Source organism: Populus nigra, chromosome 7 (assembly GCF_951802175.1).
Source record: "Populus nigra chromosome 7, ddPopNigr1.1, whole genome shotgun sequence".
NCBI classification, from domain to species: domain Eukaryota; kingdom Viridiplantae; phylum Streptophyta; class Magnoliopsida; order Malpighiales; family Salicaceae; genus Populus; species Populus nigra.
The window spans coordinates 1737505-1762062 of record NC_084858.1 but is presented as its reverse complement, the minus strand read 5'-3'; the positions used below and the strand labels follow the sequence as shown (position 1 = coordinate 1762062).

General features: G+C 30.7%; 1 protein-coding gene across 1 annotated transcript; it reads right to left on the bottom strand.

Moving 5' to 3' along the window:
- Window positions 1-11531: 11531 nt before the first annotated feature.
- Window positions 11532-13293, bottom strand: LOC133698159 (transcription factor RAX2-like). Its single transcript, XM_062121003.1, has 3 exons — window positions 13079-13293; window positions 12857-12986; window positions 11532-12438 (listed from the first exon to the last, which is right to left on the bottom strand). Exons 1-3 carry the CDS (start codon window positions 13212-13214, stop codon window positions 11682-11684), a joined length of 1023 nt encoding a protein of 340 aa, XP_061976987.1. The 5' UTR covers window positions 13215-13293; the 3' UTR covers window positions 11532-11681.
- Between the last annotated feature and the right edge of the window lie 11265 nt (window positions 13294-24558).

Sequence of the window (24558 nt, the reverse complement as noted above, 5' to 3'; positions counted from 1 at the left end):
ATCGTACAAGATCTGTTTTCTTTAGATGTATGTTGCTGTATTTGTAGAGGATGATTATGCCAAGCAAGAAGTAATTTTTATATCAGGTGCAAATCCTCAAAACACACTGCTCTTTGTGTAAATATTTGTTTGACTCTCCTAATTAGATATCATACAAGACTAGTTTTTTGTTTTCTTTATATGTATGTTACTGTATTTGTAGAGGATGATTATCCCAAGCAAGAAGTAACATTTACAGTTTCTGTTCGCATTTCAGGAAATATTGGTGTTACTTTTGATGATACATACAAGGCATGCGAGAGATTTGAACGCCTAGGTGTGGAGGTTGTGAAAAAACCTAACGATGGTAAGACACCTCTTTTAGATAATAAAATAGTTTAGCCCTTAATTAATACGAGCATCTCATTTGCACATTGTTGGTGGTAGTTTATGTTCAATGGAGTGATCAGGTTAAATTGTTTGCTATTTGGCAAGATAAAATCAATCTTAATCTTGGGCATGGGTTATGTCCTATACATGACATCAATCAATGGTTTAACCTGCAAGTTGTCCTGTGCAAACTTTCTCTATATTAATTTGAAATAAAAGGTAACATTCTGGATGATGCACCCATCTGCTTCTTGTGCTGACGCACATATTGGTGGCTGTTACTTCTGCCCTCATACCTCTGCAGTTGTCTTTACATGTATCTCCTGACTAATCCATAGTCCAAGGAAGGGAATTGATATAAATATTTTCTCTTTAGTTTGAATTTAACTGATAAGTGTTATGATTGCTTGGCTGGAGCAGGACCATCTCCAAAACACTACCTTAGTTTAGTAATGTGGTTGGAAGTGCTTTTTGGTGTGCTTTTCAATAGTTTTGACATCCTCAACTTAAAACCATCTAAAAGGTACCCAAAAAAGCATTAATATGGTGCCTTTTTAACTGATAAGCACTTCCAATGGCGTCACCAAACACAAATTTACTGATGTTTAACCCAATTTATCTTTGCTTCTCCAGTTGTATTTTATTTTCCTCTTTTCCTTATCATAGAGGCCTGAAAAATTATTGCGTCAATGACTTGATATGATTAGGAAAATAGTTGTTTTATTTGGGTTTATGGTGCAACATAGGCATTTATATTACCATCGGTTCATCATTTAATTTATATGTTATAATTACTTGCCTCAGATCTGTGAGTCTGGTTGCAGGAAAAATGAAAGGATAGCATTCATCAAGGATCCTGATGGCTATTGGACTGAAATCTTGGATCTCAAGACTATTGGAAAAGTAACTGAAACCGCTGCTTGAAATCATGTGAGTCACTAAAGCTTTTATTGTTGTTGTTGTTGTTGATTTATTCTTATTTGTCTTCCATCTTCATTAGATTGGCAACGTAATCAAATTTTTACTGTTACTGTTCAAGATGCAAAATTGTGTTCATATATACTCACAGACAGCCATTTGTATCTAGACATTAGACCGGGGAAAGACATCTTTATAGTTAGTATGCAAGTCCCAGTTCAAGACCGTATCACCTCTGACTTATTTTGACTTGTAAAGACTCGAGTGTGTACTGGTTAAGAGTTTGTGAGATGAAAGAAGTGGTGAAATGTTCTCTGGCTAATTGTGAAAGATGTAAATGTTGCGGGTGTAGGAATTAAGGGTACAAACTGTTAAGGTGTTTGGTTGTATTACCATATAAATTTTATGAAATACTATTGTGATGGTGGGTGGCTATTGCTTTATTCATTTTAACCTCCATATGATCTTACCCTGCTAGGCAACATTGAACCACTTTTGGGAATCAAGTGTCAACCTCCTTAACAAATGGAATGTCTAGCAGGGCTAAAAAGCTATGTGGCTTGCATGACTACACTGACCATCCTTTACCATCCAAGCATGCCTCTTGGCTTCTTCCATACCTCATTATTCTTGCATATTATTCTTGCATATATGTTGCTTACGCATTATTTCGTGTCCCTTTTTGATGCTCCATATATTTTGAGACGCTTCAACCGTGGTACATGTTATACCTTTCTTGTTTCTAATATTCATGTATAATCTAGAGGGAGCCCCCATGAGAGTATGATGATTGTGCAGTCACATATCTGGTCTCCAACAATTTATACTCCCTATGGTATCAATTCTTGTATCTAGGTAATGTGTAAAGCAATACACTCTGAACTGCTGCCTCCTTATTGCACACTCTTGGCCCAAGGCTCCCAAGCGGTGAGATCCTAGCTAGATTTAACTGGAATCTCTGCTGTGTGATCCAGCTCATTTTTCCCCTTTTCTTCTCTCTTTTGAGTTTTGGGTGTAAGGGTGGTCTGGCAGCAGTTCATTTTGTTATCCATGTTTTCGGCGCTGCTCATTTTGTGCAGGAAAGGGGGCATTTTGCAGTCTTCAAGATTTCTTTCTTCAAAAGATGCTGCAGAGTAAGACTAAAGTTTTGTTTTCAATGCACGCATCTCTTGTGATGGAGATGACCTATATTTTTGTTCAACATTTTTTATATTGCCTTCTCTTTATGTAGTTGAATTTGGGTTTTGGCACCCCGAAATGTACTAGGAATTGTAAATAAATGGCAAGGTTTTTGTGGCTTTTTTTTCACTTCTTCAATATTTCTCAGGCGAGAGAGTGTATGTGTGAATTGGGGTTTTGGAGGAAATATCATTTATTACAAGTGCACCCATCCCACAACTGTTTTTTCTTTTCAGTTTATATATCTACAACCTTCTTTAGTTTTAGCTTAATCTAGTTCTAGACTATGTAATTTTGTAGGATGACCTCCTGCCACCAGCATATAGATATGTACATTAATAGCATGTGTTTAAGATTGTGGTATATATTGTTTCTAAAAATATTTTTTTATTAGTAAATATATTAGAATAATATATTTTTTTAATTTTTATTTAGCACATCAAAATAATTCAAAAATAGCATAACAAATTTAATTTAAAACTAAAAAATAATTTTTTTTAAAAATTGATCCAACTACGTAGACAAATATTATATCTCTTAAATATATAGAAATAGGGGGTGTTTTGTTTGTTGGTAGAGTAATATTTAGTCAAGACATGCGTTAAGACTGATTGGAAAGCGGATAGGTATTGAGCCATTTTCAGTAGCTTCAAGAACATGGCCAATTTAATTTCAAGGGGTGTAGTTTAATTTAGTAAATTCTAAATTTGCTGTTTTTTAAAAGTTATTATTTCAGATTTTATAAATTTTAGAGTCATTAAAAATTTATATAATTATTAATTTCATGGTCTATAAAATTAATTGATATACATTTTTATGCTAATAATACAAAAAAAACATAGTCAATTCTCCACAATTTGTTTCGGTCTTATTGAGCCATATCTATTTTATTACGAGTTTTTCTTCTCTGTAAACTTTCAATGATTAATGAAATTTTACCCTTTGTAAGAAAATAAGATTGAAATCTTCTGTTAAAAGTTACTATTTCAGATCTTATAAATCTTAGAACCACTAAAAATTTATATAATTATTAATTCTAGAATTTATAAAATTAATTAAAATACATGTAAACTGACCTGAATTTTTATGTTAATAATAAAAAAGAAACATGGCCAATTCTCCACAATTTGTTTTGGTCTTATTGAGCCATATTATGAGTTTTTGTTCTCTGTAAACTTTCAATGATTAATGAAATTTTACCCTTTGTGAGAAAATAAGATTGAAATCTCTTCATAAATTTGATTTTGACCTTTGCCTGCTCAAGTTGTCACTTGTGAGGCAAAATCATGAAAGGTGTGACCATTCTCAAATCTTAGGCTTCAAAGTTTGGCAGACGAAGAATAAACTGTGTTTGCTATTTCCTGGTGCGGCTGAGATTTGTGAAGCCATCTCCATGTGGGAATAGTACGAGCCCTTTACAATGATTTTCAATGATGGCAGGAGGAGTCCTTCTTTCCATTTACGTTACCCTCTTCCAACAATTCTCTTCAGGACTTTGTATGCCCTGGCCCTTGGCTACTTACAGGGGTATCTGAGAGTGTGGTTTCGGTTGTTTTTTTAAAATGTTTTATATTTAAAAATATATAAAAAAAATATTATTTTTGTTTTTTTAATTATTTTTTATATCAGAGCATCAAAATAATTTAAAAATATAAAAACCTAATTTAAAACAAAAAAAATAAAAATTTTAATTTTTTCAAAAACAACATAGAAACAAACATAATCTAAGTGTAATCAACCACACTTGTAGAAAGATCCGAGAACAAAAAGATACAATTAGTCAAATTAGGATACTTCTTATTCCTAAAGTCCAACCTACCTTTTATCCTCCAATTTCACATCTCTGGATTGTATTTTGTCCATTGTCAAAATAAGAATTGCTTACTTTGAATAACATAAGCCTATCAAGTTAATTAAATGATTTGTTAATCTATTATCTAATTCAAGTCAGATTTTACTTCAAATGTCATTTTATTTTTCTTAAAAAAATTTAACTTTGTTATGAGTATTTTTTTATTATTGACGAGTCAAACTGTTTAATCTATAATGCGATTTTTTTATTAACTTGGGTGTTCGAACCAGCTTGCAAGAGCCTCAACTAATTCTACGGGTCCTGAAGTTAACAACCATATAAATCTCTAGTGACCATCATATTAACAACCACACGAGGAGCAAACTTCTTGATATTAAGTTCTTACCACTAGATCATCTACTAGATCATTCTATAACATGATTTTTAAAACAAGTACACTCTGTGTTTGTTTTTATCACTATGTTTATGCTAAGTGAATACATTACAACTAATTCGAGTTTGTTTTATTATTATTGATCATCTTTGATGGTATAATATTTCTCTAGAAACTAATCTAATTTGTTGTTTGTCCCATATGATTAAGTGGTTACTTGTGGTCACAAACAATAGTCAACCAAAGTACCAATTATGACTTTTGAGGTTCACACGCAAGTGTTCGTATCAAAAGATAGAAAAGGCCTCATTGCTGGATGCACATAATTCCTCGCTCTCCTGGAAAAAATAAACTCTACGCTACAGTTCTTTGCGCAAGCTTCCAAAATTTATAACAGTGCTTAAAGGCCTTGGTTAAAAACTATGGCTCCAGTGGTGAGCATAAAATACTTATTTCAGAGTTTTAAATTTGAATTTCGTTACTAACTCTCTTAGAAGATATAATATTTATTATTGAATATACAATTAATTCTTTGTACAACTGTTTTATATATGAAAAAATAGTTGCTAATAAATAATTAATTCTTCGTTATTAACCATCTAGCAGGTGATTCAGTGGTAAGAAATTGAAATTAAAGGGTTTGCTTCTTCTGTGATCTCAGGTTCGAGTTATGTGATTGGAGGTTTAAATAATCGTTAACTTCAGGGCTCGTGAAATTAGTTAAGGTATGAGCAAGCTGATCCCGACATCTATATTAATAATAATAAAAAATAGTTAATACTATATGTGTTGACATGAAATCACATTCTTAAAATAAGAAGAGAAAGAAAAACTGATTGTTTATAATTAGTAAATTTCTCAATGTGACAGAATTGTCAGTAGGTGACACACCTTTTGACCTTACACTTCACTAGAAAAGGCATTCTAGAAAAAAATAAGATCTCCGGGGCATGGCCAACTGCTTTCTAACAATCAAACATGGAAAAATTATTTGATTATAGAAAATCATGGTAGTTTAATTAATAATTCATAGGAGAGACAGGTTTTTTTTTTAGTATTTTAGATTTTCTTTCATTTTTTTATGTTTGACATTTTGTTTCTAACTTTCAAATAGTTTTATCTGAAATAAACATTAAGTTAATAAACTAATATTATGAAAAAGTGTTTTTCTTTATAATTTTAATATTCTAATATAAAAAAATATAGTTTAACCTGCACCTAGGGCAATGTGGTGACCAGCCTATAAGATCTTTAGGAGATGCTAATATGGGCCTGGTTGGGAGTACTGCCCGATGGGGATTTCTTGTCATTCTACGGTTTTGTGCCATAAAATTTGCAAAACCAAATCTTTTGGTTTGTGCACGACATTTTGGTATGGATTTTAATAATTGATTTAAGTTAATTTTTTAATTTTAATTTTAAGTATGGGTTATAAATATGTTGGTTCAAAATAAATCTTTAATTCAAATCAAAAGTTGTTAAGAAATTGTATACATTTTTTCTTTAAGTAAATTTTTTTTTAACTTTTAATTTGTAGATTTTAACTTTTATTTTTTAAAGAGTTAATTTTTTAATTTTAATTTCAAGTATGGGTTATAAATATGTTGGTTCAAAATAAATCTTTAATTCAATTGTATACATTTTTTCTTTAAGTAATTTTTTTTAACTTTTAATTTGTAGATTTTAACTTTTATTTTTTAAAATGTCTTTAAATTATTTCTCAATAAACAATACTTAGAATTGAACTTATTTTTTCATAAATTATCTTCAAAAAATCATTTTCGAATTATAACTCAAAATCTAAAATTATTTCTCTTAAATCTTGCAAACAAAATCTAAATGTACTCTTAAAAAAATAAAAATAAAACATCAATAATAATTATAATAATAATATAGGTGAATTTTTAAATCAATTTAAAAAAATAACTTGTAAACTGATGGAAGAATACCTAGTAATAACACATTGCAACATAATTGAAATTATTGGATAGTAATCAAGTCAACTTGAACTATATAAATGATTAATGTTAGTAGCATTTTAAAAAGAAATTGAGGAACACTTGTATAAAAAAAACAACAATAAAAAAAAACCAAGCTATTTTTTTTTCTAGATAAGCTTTTTACACGATACATTATCTTTACACTTGACGGCTACAATTACACAATCTTATTTTTTCCATATGCTCTAGAATCTAATTGGCCCGGGGAAGCAAAATACAGGATGACACTATCTTATGCCACAATCAGAGTTGCATCCATTTTTACCAATCTCTTATCGAGTCTCATTCCCATTAGAAGCTATTTGACATAACATACTGAAACATCCATTTAAATTGCCTTCTCAGTTTCTGTAAAAACTAATTTTATATTTTGTTTATGATTTTTAACATTCATGTGATGTTTGTTCTTTGGTAAAACAAACAAAGTTATCTTTTTCTATAAGTTATATTTAAAGTATTTATTCTTTCGATCCTATACACTGTAATATTTGGGGTCCATATAAAATTGAAACACTCTAATGCACATTATTTTTTAACTATTATGGATGACTACACCCATTTTACCTGGATTTCTCTAATGAAATTCAAATATGAAACATAAGGCTTGTTAATAATGCTCATCACTTTTGTTAACACTCAATTTAACTATCAAGTCAAAACTATACAGAGTGATAATGGTGTGGAATTCATCTCTTTAAAGCCATTTCTCTCTACTCTTGGCATCATGTTTCAAAGTTCATGTCCATGCACACCTTAACAAAATGGTATTGTTGAACAAAAACATAAATACCTTCTCAACATTGGTCATACCTTGAGATTCAAAACCAATTTACCATTGAAATTCTGGGGTGAAAATTTACTCACTGCCACTTATCTTATAAATCGACTTCTCACCCCCGTTTTGAACCATAAATCGCCATATAAACTTTTATTTGGCAAACCTCCCACATATACACATCTACGTTCTTTTAGCTTTCTCTATTATGCCACCAACTTGTAGCCTTTGACCAAATGTTCACCAAGAGCTTATCAATGCATTTTTGTTGGATATCCTTCGAGCCAAAAAGCCTACCGAGTTTATGATCTTACCACTTGACAGTTCTTCACTAACTGTGATGTTGTTTTCCATGAAAATACATTTTTTTCCACTTTCACTATATCGAATTTTTCACCTTCAACCTCTCTACTAACTATATCTCTTGACATCAATGTTATTCCAATTCCATCATCTACCTCTCACTCATCACTAAAGACACCTAATTCTCTTTCATCTCCCTCTTCTCGTGATTTCTTACCATCATCATCAAACTCAACACACATTCTCTCTTCATTAACTTTTCATTCTCCTATCTTAAACACATATGCTTCTATTCTTCATTACAACGATCAACCTTAACAACCCTCTGATCTTCTTCGTGACTTTTATTGTGGCTAGGTTGGTATGTCATTTTACTCAACAACCATGAGCAAGTCATCCTCTTCTCGATCAAGTACCAAATATTAGTTATCCAACTTTATCTCATATCAGTTATTATCTCCTTCTTATTAATTATTTCTTAACATAATTTCTAGCACTCTTGAACCTACAATATATGGACAGACATTACATGATCCAAAGTGACATGTAGCAATGAAAACTAAGCTCACCACTCTTGAAAAATAAAATACATGGTCCCTGGTTCCATTAAGTTTCTCTCAATTATCGTTTTTTAGGCAACAAATGGGTTTTTTTTAATCAAGTATAAATCAGATGGCTTAGTGGAATAATACAAAGCACGTCTTGTAGCAAAGGGATTCACTAAAAAAGAAGGCTTGAACTATCATAAGACTTTTGCTCTAGTTGCTAAGTTAACCACAGTTTGTTTGTCTTCTTACCTTGAAAACTGTTTAAAATGGACCCCTTTTTTAATCAAATGAATGTCAATAATGCTTTCCTTTATGGTGACTGGCATGAAGAAGTGTACATGATTCCACCACTAGGACTTTATTAACAGGGAGATAAATTTGTATGTCAATTTCACAAGTCCTTTTATGGACTCAAACAAGCGTCTAGAAATTGGTTCTTTAAGTTCTCAATAGCCTTTAAAATGACTAATTTCTCTTAGTCACACTGAGACCACTCTCTTTTTATGCAAGAAAAAAGCTTTAGTCTAACCATGGTTCTTATTTACATGGATTATATGAAAATTACTGGAAACAAGGACAAAGCTATTCAAGATCTCGAGCTTTTTCTTCAAAAATAGTTTCATATAAAAAAGCTTGGTAATCTCCAGTATTTTCTCGGTCTAGAAGTGGCAAGATCAAAAGTCGAGATTATCATATCTCAGCCAAAATACACATTGGAAATTCTTGATGATGTTGGATTTCTTGGAGCTCAACCTGTTGACTTTCCCATGGAACAAAATCTAAGGCTTACAAATAATCAAGGTCAATTATTGAATGATGTTTTACGTTACAGAATATTAGTGGGATGATTAATCTATCTTACAATTACTAGATCATATATCATGTATTTTGTGACCATCTTAAGTCAATTTATGCATGCACTAAGGAAACCTCATTGGGATGTTACTCTTCATGTTGTGAGATATTTAAAGAACAATTCAGGATTTGGTTTATTATTTTCTTCCAACAGCTCTCTATAACTAAAAGGTTATTGTGATGCAAATTGGGCAAATTATCTTATGACACGATGATCTACATTAAGTTATTGTATATTTCTTAGAGACTCTAATTAAGACAAGAAAACAAAAAAAAAATTTAGGTCATACATTGAAGCTGAGTGCAGGTCCATGACTACTGCAACATGTAAACTTACCTGACTTAAATACTTGTTTAAATATCTGTATATTTGTTTGAAACCAGTTATATTATTCTGCGATAATCAAGCATCACTCCATATTGCTTCAAATCATAAATATCATGAGCATATAAAGTATATTGAAATTGATTGCCATGTTGTGAGAGAAAAGATCCAAGCAGGTCAAATTGTTATAAGATTTAGGTCATACAAGGAAACATTTTTAAGAAATTAATGAGCAAGTTGAACCTTCTCGATATTCATGCTCCAACTTGAAAGGGAGTGTTGAGATTTAATTTCTCACAATTTATAGAATATTTTTTGATAAGATATTTTAAGTTGATCTCAATATCTTTCAATATCTTGTAATCCTACTTTTATAGGCATAAGATATTCACCATTTAATGTACGGCTTCTTAGGTCTATCCATGTATATATATATCATGTATATATGATCATTGTAACATTGAATGAAATATACATTCTTTCGTGTTTTTAGTTTTTGTCACTACTCAAGTAAAGATTCTTATAAATTATCATCTCAAGTAATAAGGAGCAATTTGCTGCTTTTTCTACTTTTCCTTTCAAGTTCTTTAATATACAAAATCTTTATTCCATGCTTCCTATTATGATCGTATTCTATGGAACAACGCCAGAACATACCCTACAGGAAACTCTCAACAACTATTCCTCAAAATATAAATATATATACAACAAGAGCTCGAACATATTCTATAAGAAACTCTCAACAACTATTCCACAATAATATATATATATATATATATATATATATATATATATATATATATATATATATATATATATATTCTAAAACCACTAGGTCCAAATCTTGGCACCTCTGCTATATGCATTAGAATATTAAGGACGTTCAATTGTCAGAATGCTTTCCTTCAACTCTAACAAGCTGTACGTAATACATATGAGCATTGCGGGTGTGCTTAACTTTTGTTCATGTAAAAGCCGGGGTCTACAGGAAACATTAAAATGACATAGAGACGTTTGTTCAACTTGTAGTCTAAAATTTGTCAGATTTTCTATTAAATTAAATAAAAAATAATAATACACATATTATTATATGTACCTATGAACATATTGAAAATAAATGTTATTTGTCGATGCAAATTAAATGTATTTGTATAAAATAAAGAGACGGGACCATGGGAAGATAAATAAAGGATACTGCTTGTATAATAAATAATGGGGATTGTGTTAAGGGAGACTGAGATTTTGATAATTTATTACTCCATTTTTAAAAGCTTATGCCTCCACAAAAATCCAAAATTTCCACCATCATCTCTCCTGTCTTAAAAAACTATAGTAGGCCAGTTCCCACCTTCAGTCAGACCTAGCTAGCTAGCTTTTTTTATATACTACAAGACTCTGGGCTCTTCAATCAAAGTCCCTGCCAAAGAAGCGAACAATCTAAGTTGAGAATAATTGGAATGAGTTAGCCAAATCTTTTCTATTTACATCCCACACAATTTCCTCTCATAATCTATGTTGGCCACAATTATCCCTTCATACAGCATCAATGAAAATCCAATTTGATGGACAGAATAACCTATTCATGAAGCGCGTGTGTATTATACATAGCATGATGGTCACCCTAGATGTAAATCAAAACTAGAGGACGCTCAAGAACTCTCTCAATATTCTTTGAAGTAGGAATGTAAAAAGCTTTAAGAAGGGAGAAGAATGATGCATGGTTGGTTCAGGGTCTGTTCAATCCCGTCTAGTTAATATTCATAATTGTGTAATGGATCATATTAAAAAAATCTATAACTAGTAGCTTTATACTTTCGTAAAATCTATTTTTTTATCCTGTAATCACAAAAGCTGTCGCACTACTTACACTTGCGCATCAAATTCTAGTTTTTTTTTCCTGGTTTTTACAAGTCTTTATCGTTATTTTTTTTTGGGGGGGGGGGGGGGGTGGTTGCAAGGGAGTGAGGACCGTACATACACATAACTACATCATCTGTACCTAGATCTATCACCTATCCCAAAAAAAGAATGCACAGAAGGAGGAAAGAAAAGAGAGGTCTTTACAAACCCATGTACTGTCAAAAGAAGAAATGTTTCATATATTTCATCAGATAAAACAACACAATCCCCCAGGAATTCGAAGTCTTGTCTGAAATCTCTCCACCTTACCCCGTCAAATCTTTCTTGATTTTACTTACAGTCAGTCCATATATATCATTTCATTCAGTAGTAGTAGTGGTACATGACCGTCTCCGGCGTCTTGTTTTCATCAATGAGCAGGTTGTCATTGTTATTGTTATTACTCCCATTAACATCGTTATGATTACCGCTACTGCTAACCTGTTGCTTAACGTCCTCAATGAAATCATAGTCTGATGGGGTTTCTCCAATATTCCCATTTGGCTTCTCTACCCATTGGTTCAAAATTTCAACTCCATTGTTACCATTACCAAGCATGACCTTCTGGTTCTGATCTCCATACCCATTTGACGACATCAAGCTGTGAAATCCCATGTCTTCTTGTTTGATCTCTCTTCCATAGCTTATCAGGCTGCAACTCCCATCAGAATTAGAACTGCAACTTGCTTCACTACCAAACAACATGTAATTATCTTTCACTGGATGATAGTATTGCATGGGACTGAACAAGCCCTCTTGGGCGGTTTGGAAAAGTAAAGAGTTCGTGGCTAGAGAAACACTGTTGGTGCTTAAAAGACTAGACGGAATTTGAGAAATGGGCTCAAAGCCAGAGAAAGATCTGTTTTGGGAGTAATAAGAGAAAGAACCACCAGAGTCCTTATACATGGATGGCAGTGAATGAGATGGCAATGGTGGAGTTTGATGAGGAGATTGGAATGTTGGGGGTTTTCTTTGAGATTGAGGAGCCATGGCCATGAGTTTCTTCTTGAGCTTGGTGTTCCAGTAATTCTTAATATCATTGTCTGTCCTTCCTGGTAGCTGAGCAGCTATTATTGACCATCTGCAATTTGCATGTTAAGGGAAAATAGGTTGCATAAGAACGAAAACTCTAAGTACGCATTTAGCAGCTGTAAGTAGGTATTGATGTAGACTCCTAACTTGGCATGCATGCATAGAAATTATCCAAAAAATAGGCAGATTCTTTATCTGTGCAGGATGGTTTTCTTAAGTTAAAAGGAAAAACAACCTAGAATTTTCTGTCTTTCAACCTTTTTCTTCCCGAGCTGTTTTTAGATAAATTGCCTCAATATATATAATTTCACAGATGATACTTGTGGAGAAGAAAAGAAACCAAAAAACACATATACTAAGAGATATAAGCAAAGAAATTGTGTGATTTGAGTAGAAATTATGGATCAAATTAAGAGAAAGACACAAAATAAGGATCAAGAAGTCCTTTAAAGTGAAAATCAATGCACCTGCTTCCAATGCTTGCAAATAGGCTGCAGATTACCCTATCCTCCTCATCAGAGAATTCACCATGTTTAAGATTGGGTCTCAGATAGTTTAGCCATCTCAGTCTACAACTCTTGCCACATCTCTTAAGCCCTGATCATCAAAAACCATGTAAAAACAACCATTAGAAAGAGAGAGAAAGAGGAAATGGTTTGATCCTAGCTAATTGTTAGTGGTGATCTTACCAGCTTTTTGAGGTAGAGCAATCCAATTGCCACCAGTCCCATATTTCTCTATGTACTCTTTAAGCTTCGAGTCTTCTTCTGGTGACCATGGCCCCTTCTTCACATTTGCCTTGTCACAACAAGGAGCCCTTCCCATCTCTCTCTCTCTCTCTCTCTCTCTCTCTCAAGATCTCGTCTTGGATATCCTCTCTACACTGTGAGGAACTCCAATAGGTCTCAATTCCTACAAAAACTGGTGGTGGTCTGTTGAGCCTTTTAATTATAGACTTGGAGTGGGGTATAGACAAGTAAAACAAAAAAATATTAGTCCTCCTCTTTTCGAACATATACACACAAGTCAAAATGATAGACAAGTTCAACCAGTTTCCAACTAGTGCTCTAAAATATAAGCAAGGCTAATAGAACTTTCCATCTTGAAATATTTAGGTACCCTAAATAAAACATCCTCCTCTCTAGCTCCCTCTCTCTCTACATTTTTCAAAGGCATCCTAGCTAAGTCTTATTACTAGAAATTCAACAGGAAATGAATTGATAGCTACAGGCCTTTGGATTGTGACATTTTCCAAACCCTAGACTAATTATTGGTAGATAAATATAACTACCTGGCTTCAACTTGCTAGTTAACAAGTCATACATGCATACATAAATAAACTCTTCTTATACACACACCATTCTAGATCTTCATGATATCATTTATTCCTGTACATGCTCTGATTTTGAAACAAGTTCCAATGTTACCTCATTTAGTTCTATCAATAATATTATTGTGGATTATTTATTTGAAGAGGTGTTGTGCAGTTTTGATAAGGAACACACTGTCTCCTTTTTTTCAATTCAATTATCACTGGAATGAAATTAATGTGTGCTTATTAGTGTTTCCTGTAGACTGCAGTATTAAACATGGTGCTAGTAAATTAATGGAACCATGCATGCATAAGACTTTGTGGAAAATAATTAAGTAGCCAATGCACCCTAGTTAATATTTTTCAGTAATCTTTATGTTAACCATCCCAGCTAGTTCAGTATAGTAACTAATTAGTTACCTTAAAAAGAATGGTTTGCTGACTCAAAAAATATTTTTTACAGTTGAACCTATATGTTGTTGGGCCATTCAAGCATGATATTCAATTTATCTGATCAGGTTCTTGGAACTGACTCATCAATGCCATTCTTTTGACTTGATGACTCATTATAGCTATTGCCACAGTTCGTCATGAATGCAAAAATAGGCAACCAAATGTCACAGAGTTTGCTATAGTAAGCTGCAACATTTCTTTACAGGGATGGATGAAAACTAGTGGCCCAGAAACCAGTTTGGAGGGACACTTCTCGATTTTGTAGGACATAAAAATGAAAAAGTAAAAATAAAAATATATAAATCCTTCTAAAAGTCCCAGTGTTCCTAAGCTTTCTTAGAAGATATACCAGAAAGATAAACGTTACATGTTTTTAGTGAACAATATATATGTTTTTGTTGATGCTAGCTGGCTAGATAGGGTCATTTAGGCAGCCGCATGAAAATCCACAAATAGAGGATGGAATAATCAAAGCCGACCTATATACGATGATGTTTTTATCCATGTAAGAAAACTAACCTGGACAGCTACAGTATATATTTGATGATAGAGAGCTTGGAGTCTTCCAACTCAAAATTTGAGATGAAAATCTGTTGAAGATTAGATTTTGTCACTTTTGAAAGGACAGTGCCTTGATGGAATTAATTACGTTCTGCTCTAATATTTCTTTCTTTTTCCAAAAAAGTGCTCTTTTTACTATTATATATATATATATATATATAAAGGGGTGACATTTTTTAAAGCTGGATTCCTAAAATCTTCTTAAAGTGGTGATGTTTGTTTATATATATATATACACGAACCAAACTCTATCTTAATGTCATATAATTTCTCTGCAATATTTTGGGTTGAAGTTTCTTCCAACAACTCCTTGGAGAAGAACTCCTTGGCCTTAATTTCTTGACAGGTGAAAAAAGAAGAAGCAATGCCTCTCAAAGGAAGTAGTGGACATGAAGCTGATCGATTCGTTATTATAATTAGACAAAAGTCTTAGAAGTTAAAATAAGAGTAAAAGTAGAAATATTGATCACGATTTCCAATGTCATATTTGCAACTTGAATTCTTTATTATAGAGCAAGAATAATCTAGTGGAGTTTTCTCTTATGCGGAGGAGAGGGTCCTATTTAATTTCAAACTTAATATGGAATTTTATCTCTTAAAATTCCACAAAAACAATGACACGTACCGTTTGAGTCACATAATATATATTAAAGATGGTAATTGAGGATAATAGATGGTTTTTCAACTTGAAAGGAAGCTGGACGGGATTGAAGCTTCTTGGAAGCATCAGACTTCTAGGAATTATAATTTTCTTTAAAATGGTGATAAGGGGGAGATAAACACAGATGATTTTGAGATGATTAAATACAATTAAACAGAGACTAGTGTGGCAAAGCCCGCAAGAAAGATAAGCATGTAAAAGATTACGGAAAGACAGAAATATATATCTATATGTTGAAATTTCTGTCCAGCGACACCAAAAGGGATGAATATAAATACTTTTAATTGCATACAACTGTTTTACATCATTAAGATATATATATATATATCTCCGTATATATTTCTTGAAGCGACACCAAAGGGTCCCATTTGCCCAATTGTTTTATCTAATTAAGAAATTGATTGTAGTCATCGCCAGCGTGAAACAGCTTTTTTTTTTTTTCCTGAAATCGTCAACTACTCATTAATATTTCTTGAAGCCTTTGGACATTTTAATAACCAACATTTTCTTTTTATTTTGTTTATTTTTTTCCTAGATAAGATCATAAACCCACAGTCATAAGTTAATTATATATGGTTAGAGGATTAATATTAGTAGTTTAATGGTTAGCAAGACATTAAAAAAAAATGTAATTACTGCAACAAAAACTCAGTTGGCTGTCATTACATATACAAGGATATATTTTGAGCTCCTCTTGTGATGCATTTTTAAAAACTAAAATACTTATATAAAACAAAAGGAATTTATTATTCCATAGTCTGAGATCTATTGATCTTCTATTAATATTTATCTCTTTTAAAAAAAATAAACACGCCCATATAATTAATTTGATGTAATCGATTTATAATCATGTATTGGAGTTGAGCCATGAGATTAAAAAATCAAAATATATATCAAGTCAATTAAAAAATCTGTACTATTATATAGACCAAAAACGTGAACTTTTGGTTTAATATGCAAATTGCTCTTGTTTTCTAATTAACAATTCACTCAACAACTCTTCTACTTTGAAAAATATTTTTATTGCTACTCACTTTTCACCTAAACAATCTAAACTCCAAACTACTTAAATCTTGAATAAATCTCACTATAGCATAAAAAATCCATCAAAGTAGCACAAAAACAACAAAAACTAATAACTAAAATAAAATTCTAAAAAGTAAGTTCAAGCATTAGATAAACTAAATGGAAAATCATCAAATCTAGTAATATAGCAATCAAATTTAGGATATACTAGATTATTGCTTTGCGCTGCATTGCAAATTAGAAAAAAAAATTAATGTAAAAAGAAATAACTAGATGAAGCCAACATTTTCTTAGTAGAAAAAAATTTAAGTAGAGTGGGAGTCGACCCGATATGATCCAATAAACTTGACGGGTCCAAATGTAACCTGAACGACTGATAAAAATATAATTTAACTAAAAACAATTCAAGGTGACATTCTTTTTTAAGATATTCAAACAACAACATCTTGGATAGACCCGAGTCAATCCAGGTTAACCTTTCAAATTCACGGCCCGAGTCATGAGATCATGATAACCCCATATAAAATAAATTAACATAAATTACAAAGCCCGATTCAATCAACTTGAAGGATGAAATTGAAGAAAAAAATTAAAAAAAAAAAACAACTCGGGTTAACCTGCTAAATCAATAACTTGAGTCATGAGATCAAGATAACCCTATAGAAAGCAAATAAAAACAATTATGAAGCTCAAATCTCAATAAACCTATTGTTGAATAGTGAAGTTTTAAAAAAACCAATCTAAAAAATGAACACAATAAAATAACGTGAGACTATATAGATTAACTCGTATAACTCATTACCTGAATCATGCAACTATAATAACCTTCTAGAAAACAAACCAAAATAAATGACAAAAGCTAATTCCTAATCAATACAATGTTGAGGATGTTGAATGATAAAACTGAGAAAAAAATATCAATTAAAAAGAAAGACAATAAAAACCTGAGTCAAATGAGTTAACCCGACAAACTCATTATATGGATTATGAAACTGAGATAATCATATAAAAAGCAAACCGCAATAAATCATGAAGTCCAATCTTTAAAAAACCAAATGTTTAATGATGAAATTAGAATTAAAAAAATAAAAGGTAATTAAAAAAACTATTACAATAAATAATGTTTTGTATGGTGATGTATAGTAAAAACATCATCTCTTATAGTTTTTAGTTAATAAAAGAATTCAAATAGAAATAAAGGTTATATGAGCAATAGGGTTATAACTTGTCAAAGAACTAGTTCAAAAAAATGCTTAAGTTATTAGTTAATATCTCAAATTATGATTTATATTATTTTATAACATATTTTTTTAAGTGAAAGTCTTTAAAGAACATCTCATCGAACTTTATATAAAAGGGATAAAATAAAAAAAGGAGTCCCCACCAAGTTTATGGTAAGTAAAAAACTCTGATAGTCTTGAGAGATTTTAGATAAAGGGTTAATTAAATAATAAAAAAGATAATAACCATCATATACTTCATATCTAAGATAATTTGAATCAAATTTCTTTCCGTTTATAGACCTTGCTTAAAAATATATTTAAATAAATTATAAAAAGTTTGCTTTGATATATAAATTGTATGCTTATAATCTAAACCTGGATGAATACAAGTCTACAAATTGATAACTAATTTGATTAGTATGCTTCGGTAATGATAAACTATTCAACATATATTCAGCGGCTTGATAATTTTGTACAACAAGTTTGACCATTAATTTTAAATGGATGAAAATATTTAAGAATATAAATAAATTAAAGATTATGATTAATTGGTTTTTAATGTCAGTGTAATATATTAAGATATATTTTTCTCAAATAGTTTTCTTATTTTTCTATGCTTGATAATGTTAGAAAAATCTTGTAAGGAAAATGAATTATAATTAAGGAAGATTATTCAAATTTCCGGTACGAAAAACAAGCTCTTTTCGAAATAAAAGGCTTAAGTTTAATAATATTTAAAGAAAGTTTTGAACAAATTAAGTTAAGAATCCTTCTTCTACCCATTCTTCAACTTAATTATGATATCATTGATTTGAAAGGGATTAGAGGCTATACGTTTACTTCTTTATAATTAAAACTACAGTAAGAATATAATTAATTAATTTTAAATATTATAGAACGTAAAAGACAAGTGTCATCATCAACATTGACTCTTTTACAAGAAAGATTCTTGCTAGCGCTCTCCTCTATTTCTCAACGGTTGGCAAGCCAAGGTAGAAAAATGTTGCAGGCTGTACCCATTTGATAATTATTATATTGTTAATTAAAACATATTAGTATATTATTATTTCTATGTTGTTAAAATGTAAAGGATGTCGTTAATTGCCGTCAATTTCCCTACAGGCTGCACTTGACTCTAGTGTTTCGACCTCTTCTTTCGTGCTTGCTAGTCGCTACATATATTAACCAAAATTAGTACTGTGATTAATTAATTTTTGAGACTGCAAAAGAATAAGAACAAAATGCAATTACAAGTAAGCGAGTAAAAATCACAAGTAAAACCCCACCTTCCTTCTTTCTTTTGTCTTTTTAGTGGGGCTGAGCTGATGACGTTGTTAGGGTTTTAGCTAAGATATTGTAGTTGACGATGTAAGAAAATGATTACACCTCAAATGATTTAAAAACCAAACATTTCCATAACCTTCGCCTCTATTTTGTTCTGTCCAATGGCATGAGGTGTGGCTCAGGTGTTCGGGTTTGGTTCAATCTCGAGGTTGTTTTGGGTAGCTTGTGGTAATTTTCTTTAGAATAAAAGAGTTTTTAATTTATCAACAACAATTATAAGTAGCTTGTGGTATATATGTAGAGTATAATATTTTAAATGTGAAAGAAAGAGTACCATTTAATGTAATTTTCTCAAAAAGTTAACACTTCTCCTTCTCCTACCTCTTATAATTTATAAATTTTGTAGAGCTTCTAGAAATATTTCTTTACTCTGAATTTTGGGTTTTTTAATTTGCTTATTAACATTGTTTTTAAAAGCAATTGGCAAAATAATTCATTTTGAGAAAAAATTGACAAAATAGCACAACTTTATTATGTCACAATTAGAAAACATGACATTTAAAGTTGTCGTTGATGTAAAATGCAGCATTTCAAAAGGAGAAATTAAATGGATTGCACAAATTATAATAATAAGAGATGAGAGAGAAAGAAAGAAAATATCATAGATGCACACCAAAACTCCGAGTACGACACTACAGGTATTATTAGAAAGATCTTGATGAGATAAATTTAACGATATCAATGAAGGTCACCAACAATGATTAAGGTGAGTCACGCTCTTCGTTAAAAGACAAGTGAACAATTACAATGAGGAGAGAAGAAAGAAAGGAAAAAAGAAAGGAAAAGGACTCTAAAAGTACATCAAAGCTCCAGTTATGACACCAAATGTATCATCGAAAAGATATTTACGAGATAAATCCAATAACACCAAAAAAAGTAACTAATGGTGGCTAGAGTGAGTCACACTCTCTTTTTAAAGAAAAGTGAGTTACTTGTCATGTGTGACTTACTTTGGTCACCGTTGATGACATTTCTTGATGTCATTGAGTTCATCTCATCGAGATCTTTTCTATGATATCATTGGTGTCATAATCGGAGCTTTTGTGTGCCTTTGAGGTCTTTTTCTTTATTATTTTTTTGTTTTCTTTGTTCTTGCTCCTCATTGTAATTACTCATTTGCCTTTGGACACATAGTATAGCCCACTCTAATTACCATTGGTGACATTTCTTGGTGTTGTTAGATTTATCTCGTCAAGGTCTTTTCAATGATATTGATTATTTTGTAATTGGAGTTTGAATATGCCTCTAAATTCTATTTCTTACTTACTTTCTTTTTATCTCTTTCTTCTCTTCTCATAATAATTTGTGCCGATTCTTTTGAACATTTTGTTATTTATATAAACAACATCTGAACACATCATGTTTTTCAATCGCAACATGTACTAACTATGTTATTTGTCAAATTAATTTTTTTCAACATGTACTAACTGTGTTATTTGTCAAATTAATTTTTTTCAAACCGTGTTATTTTGTTAATTTTTTAAAAAACAATAATAATTTTCAAAAATAATTCTAAACTTTATAGGCTAAACATGTTACAAATCATCATCACATCACATCAAATGACCAAAGGCATATTTTAATGAACTTTTGTCAACAAATCATATGACTTAGGAAGAGTAAGCTTCACATCTCATTTTTCGGATTCAATCTTTTCATTTTCCATGATGAGATTTCCAAAATTAAAACCTAAAGTAATACAGTACATGTCAAATTCAAACCCTAAAAAAAAAGACAACTAAAAAACACAAGATAGGTTTTTTGACACGTTAATATATCCATGGTAGCATCAATTTATAGAGTTTTATACCATGAGAACTATTTATGGACTTGATGAAGTATTCAGATCATGCTCAAGTACAGTAACTAGAACCTCTTCCAGTCATCATTATCGAATATATAAAAAAAAAATGGGGAAAAAATCGTTGGAGAAGGTCGTCGCTAGCCTAGAGAAAACCAAACCAGATGAGGACCAAAAGGCAATTTCAGAAAAAAGAGGGGCTTCTCCTTGCAACAAACTAGAACAAAAGTCAAACAAGTCTCGACTGGGATTCGAGGAGGGACTAAAGACGGACAAACATCAGTCTCGCTGTTGCTGTCTTGATGATGATGCAACAGATGGCGAAAGTGTATCAGACAAAATAAGAGCAAGACAATCAACCTTAGGATGATTCGTGCTTTGTTTTCTATATTAATTAATTATTCATTATTATATTAAAAAAAATAAAAGAGGAGGGTTGTGCAATGTGGTGCGCCGTGGATGGTAAGGAAAACACCGGGATTTGTAGTCTTTTAACTTCTTTTCCTTTTTCTACAGAAAAATAATTATCTTATTAGCGAGGATAAAATCGTTTTTTTTCATGGAATATAAATATTATTTGCAAATTGATTCCGGACAATTTAGTAAGTTTATATTTTTTTCACGATTAAATTACATAGACACTATTGAAATGCAAAAAACAAAAAAAAAAGGTTAATAAAGCTTTTACATCATTTTTTTTAAATAGTATAATTACTTCATTGTCTTTCAAGATAAAAAAAAAATAAAGTATGAGTCAAAGCCCATAGGTATTTTAGTATTTTTTTTTATCTTTTTTTTGTTATAATTTGTTAGGATTACAGGCAAATTAGTATTTTTATAAATTTAAATAATAATAAAAAATTGATGGCAAGTGTCATGTACGCGCCGGTGAGTGGAAATTATCCTCTCCTAGCAGAACGCGTGGCGTCGTAAGGCAACCAAAATTTCCCAACCACCATATCTTTTAAAACGTCTAGTGGAAGCACATTTGTTGGGGTGGCGCGTGTTGTTCAATTCTCAGAAATTCGACGGTGGTTAAGTTATTTTCTCTCTCCTTTTTTTTCTCTCTTCTCTTATTGAAATTCATGTCAGGTCAGTCAAAAAAACAAAATTGTACTTCTATTTATTTTGTCTTTCAATCGTGGTCCTCTTTTTTATTGGTATTTATTTCTTTAGGATTCTTTTATTTTAAATCAATTTCATTTTTTTATTTGATTTTGTTTAATTTTTATATTAAATAAGGTATTCATTTTTTATTGTTGTTTTTTATCCTTTTCTTGATATTTTTTTCTTTCAATTTTGGTTCTCAATATTTTATTTCATTTCTTTTTTATATATAGATTTGGTCCACATTCTTTTAATTTCTCTTTTTTATTTTTTTCTTAATTTGTTTTTTCTTTTAATTTTATCCCTCAATATTTTATTGCATTTGTGTTTTTATCCAATTTTAATCCTCATTTTTTTTTAATTTCTCTTTTTTCTTATCCTTTTCTTAGTTTTTTTTGTTTTTTTATTTAGTCCCTCGTTATTTTCTTTCATTTGTTTTTATACCATATTTGATCTTTATTATTTTGATTGCTATTTATTTTATTTTTTTATTTTTTGATGGTTAAGAATCTTGTTCGAGATTTTTTTGTTTTTGCGTTTTGCGAGGTCATCTCAGTCTTATGACCCGGGTTGTTGGGTCACTAGAAAAACATCCTGAAAAAACAAATCAAACAAAATGAAGTGAAGTGAACATCTGTCTATATTCAATAAACCAAATCTATTTAATTGAAGAATAAAATTTATTTTAAAAAATAAACTTAACAAAGAATAACAAATAAAAATACATGAGGTAACTCAATTAAATAAAAAAAATGATAAAACCAAAGTTATATAGAGCATGAAAAAAAAACAAAGCTCAATCTCCAATTAAATAAATAATGAAAGATGAAATAAAAAAACGCTAGCTTAAAAAAATTATAAGAAAAACAAAAAGAATCTTAGGCAAACCTCATAAAACTAGGTTAATTTTCAAAACTTGCAACTCATGAAATATAAGACACAAGCTTAACCAAGCTCAAATCCAAACCAAATAAATATTGAAGAATTAAATCGGGTAAAAAATACCACTTTTGAAAATTTTACAAAGAAAAAAAATAATCAAAAGAATGAGAATAAAATCTATCAAGAAAAAAATTACAGAAGGTGAAATTGAAAAAAAAAAGTAACTCTAAAAATTATCTTAGACAACAAAAAAATAACGATCAAAAGAATGAGGATCAAATTTGACAAGGCAAAAAATTAAATAAGGATGAGATCAAAAGAAAAATATAATTCAATGAATTATTTAAAAAAATATAACCAAAAAATAGGGACTACATGAAAAAGAAATATAAGTTTAGGGGATGACTTGAAAAATTAGGTGGCAGGGCGCTAAGAAAGAGGGAGGAAAGAAAAACAATTATTGGTGACAAACCAGACCTCTTATCAATGCACGCGCCACATATCCTAAAAGGAGATGTTGAGATGAACCTAAAGCCGTCTCGGAATAGCTTTTTTTGCCTCTGTAATCAACTGCATGCGTCGTCTAAAGACAACAAAATAGCTGACACTTGTGCAATACACGTCAGCCTTTTTTTAATTATTAAAATACTCAAATGACCCCACCCAACCAATTAATTAAAAGAAAAACCAACAACAAAATGAGTTCTTTTTATCTGGAAGAATATAAATTTGAACATTTTTCCAGTTTTTTTTATAGAAATTAGCAAAAAAGAAAAGAGTGGACAAAAATACCTTTAATCTAAGAGTTAAATTATTTGACATCAAGTTCTTTTTACTCTGCAATAATATTAAAAATAATGAAAAGGCGCTCCATTTTCCTGTTAGTTGTTTTTTATTCTAAGAGTGAAAATGTTATTTTATTGTATATTTTTAATTGAAAAACAAAACTGTTCCTAAGTAGAAATTCAAAAAATGATTTCTTTTAAGGGCGGTGTTGTAATTTTACTGTGCAATCCAATCGCAAAATATAACCCAAACCCCCCCGGGAGAATTTTTCCAAAACAAAGATTATTTTACCCTCAAACACATGATAAATAACTTTTTATTTAAGACCAAGAAAGAAAAAACATTGTTGATGTCCTCAATGATTTTACCCTCAAACACATGATAAAGAATTTTTTAAATATATTAAAATTCTTTGAATTGCATGCTCAACGTTGTTTTCAATCAAAGAAAAGAAATAGTCTTCACTGAAAAACGACATGCAGTTTAGTACGAATGATGCTCTCCATATGTAATGGAATTGAAGCAGCCGCACCCATTTGCAGAAGCTTCAAACGTGGAGTTTTCATTTTACACAAAGGCCCGCAGGTCATAGCCCATTTCGAGCCCACTACTTGTCGGCTTCATTCATTTAACACGCAAGTCATTTATTTATATAATATTCATGGATGCATATAAACTTATATTTTTTTTAATTTCATTTTTATTTAAATTTATAATTTATAATATTTGTTTAAATTATATTTTTCATTACACTACCAAATATCAAAAAATAATTTATTTTTTAGAATTCAGTTTTCTAAAATTTATTTTTTAAAAAAAAATTATGGAATATTAAAATGACCATGGGTAAAGTTTTAATAATTATTCTTTTAATCACTGGGGCTGGGTTGGAAAATCAATGGACATATGCATTTCTAAAGCCTCTCAATTTAAAAAAAAAAAACATTTTTGCTAGGAAAACATTTTCCTCTTCTTAGAAAAGGAATAAACTTTCCATTAAATTCACTTTTCAT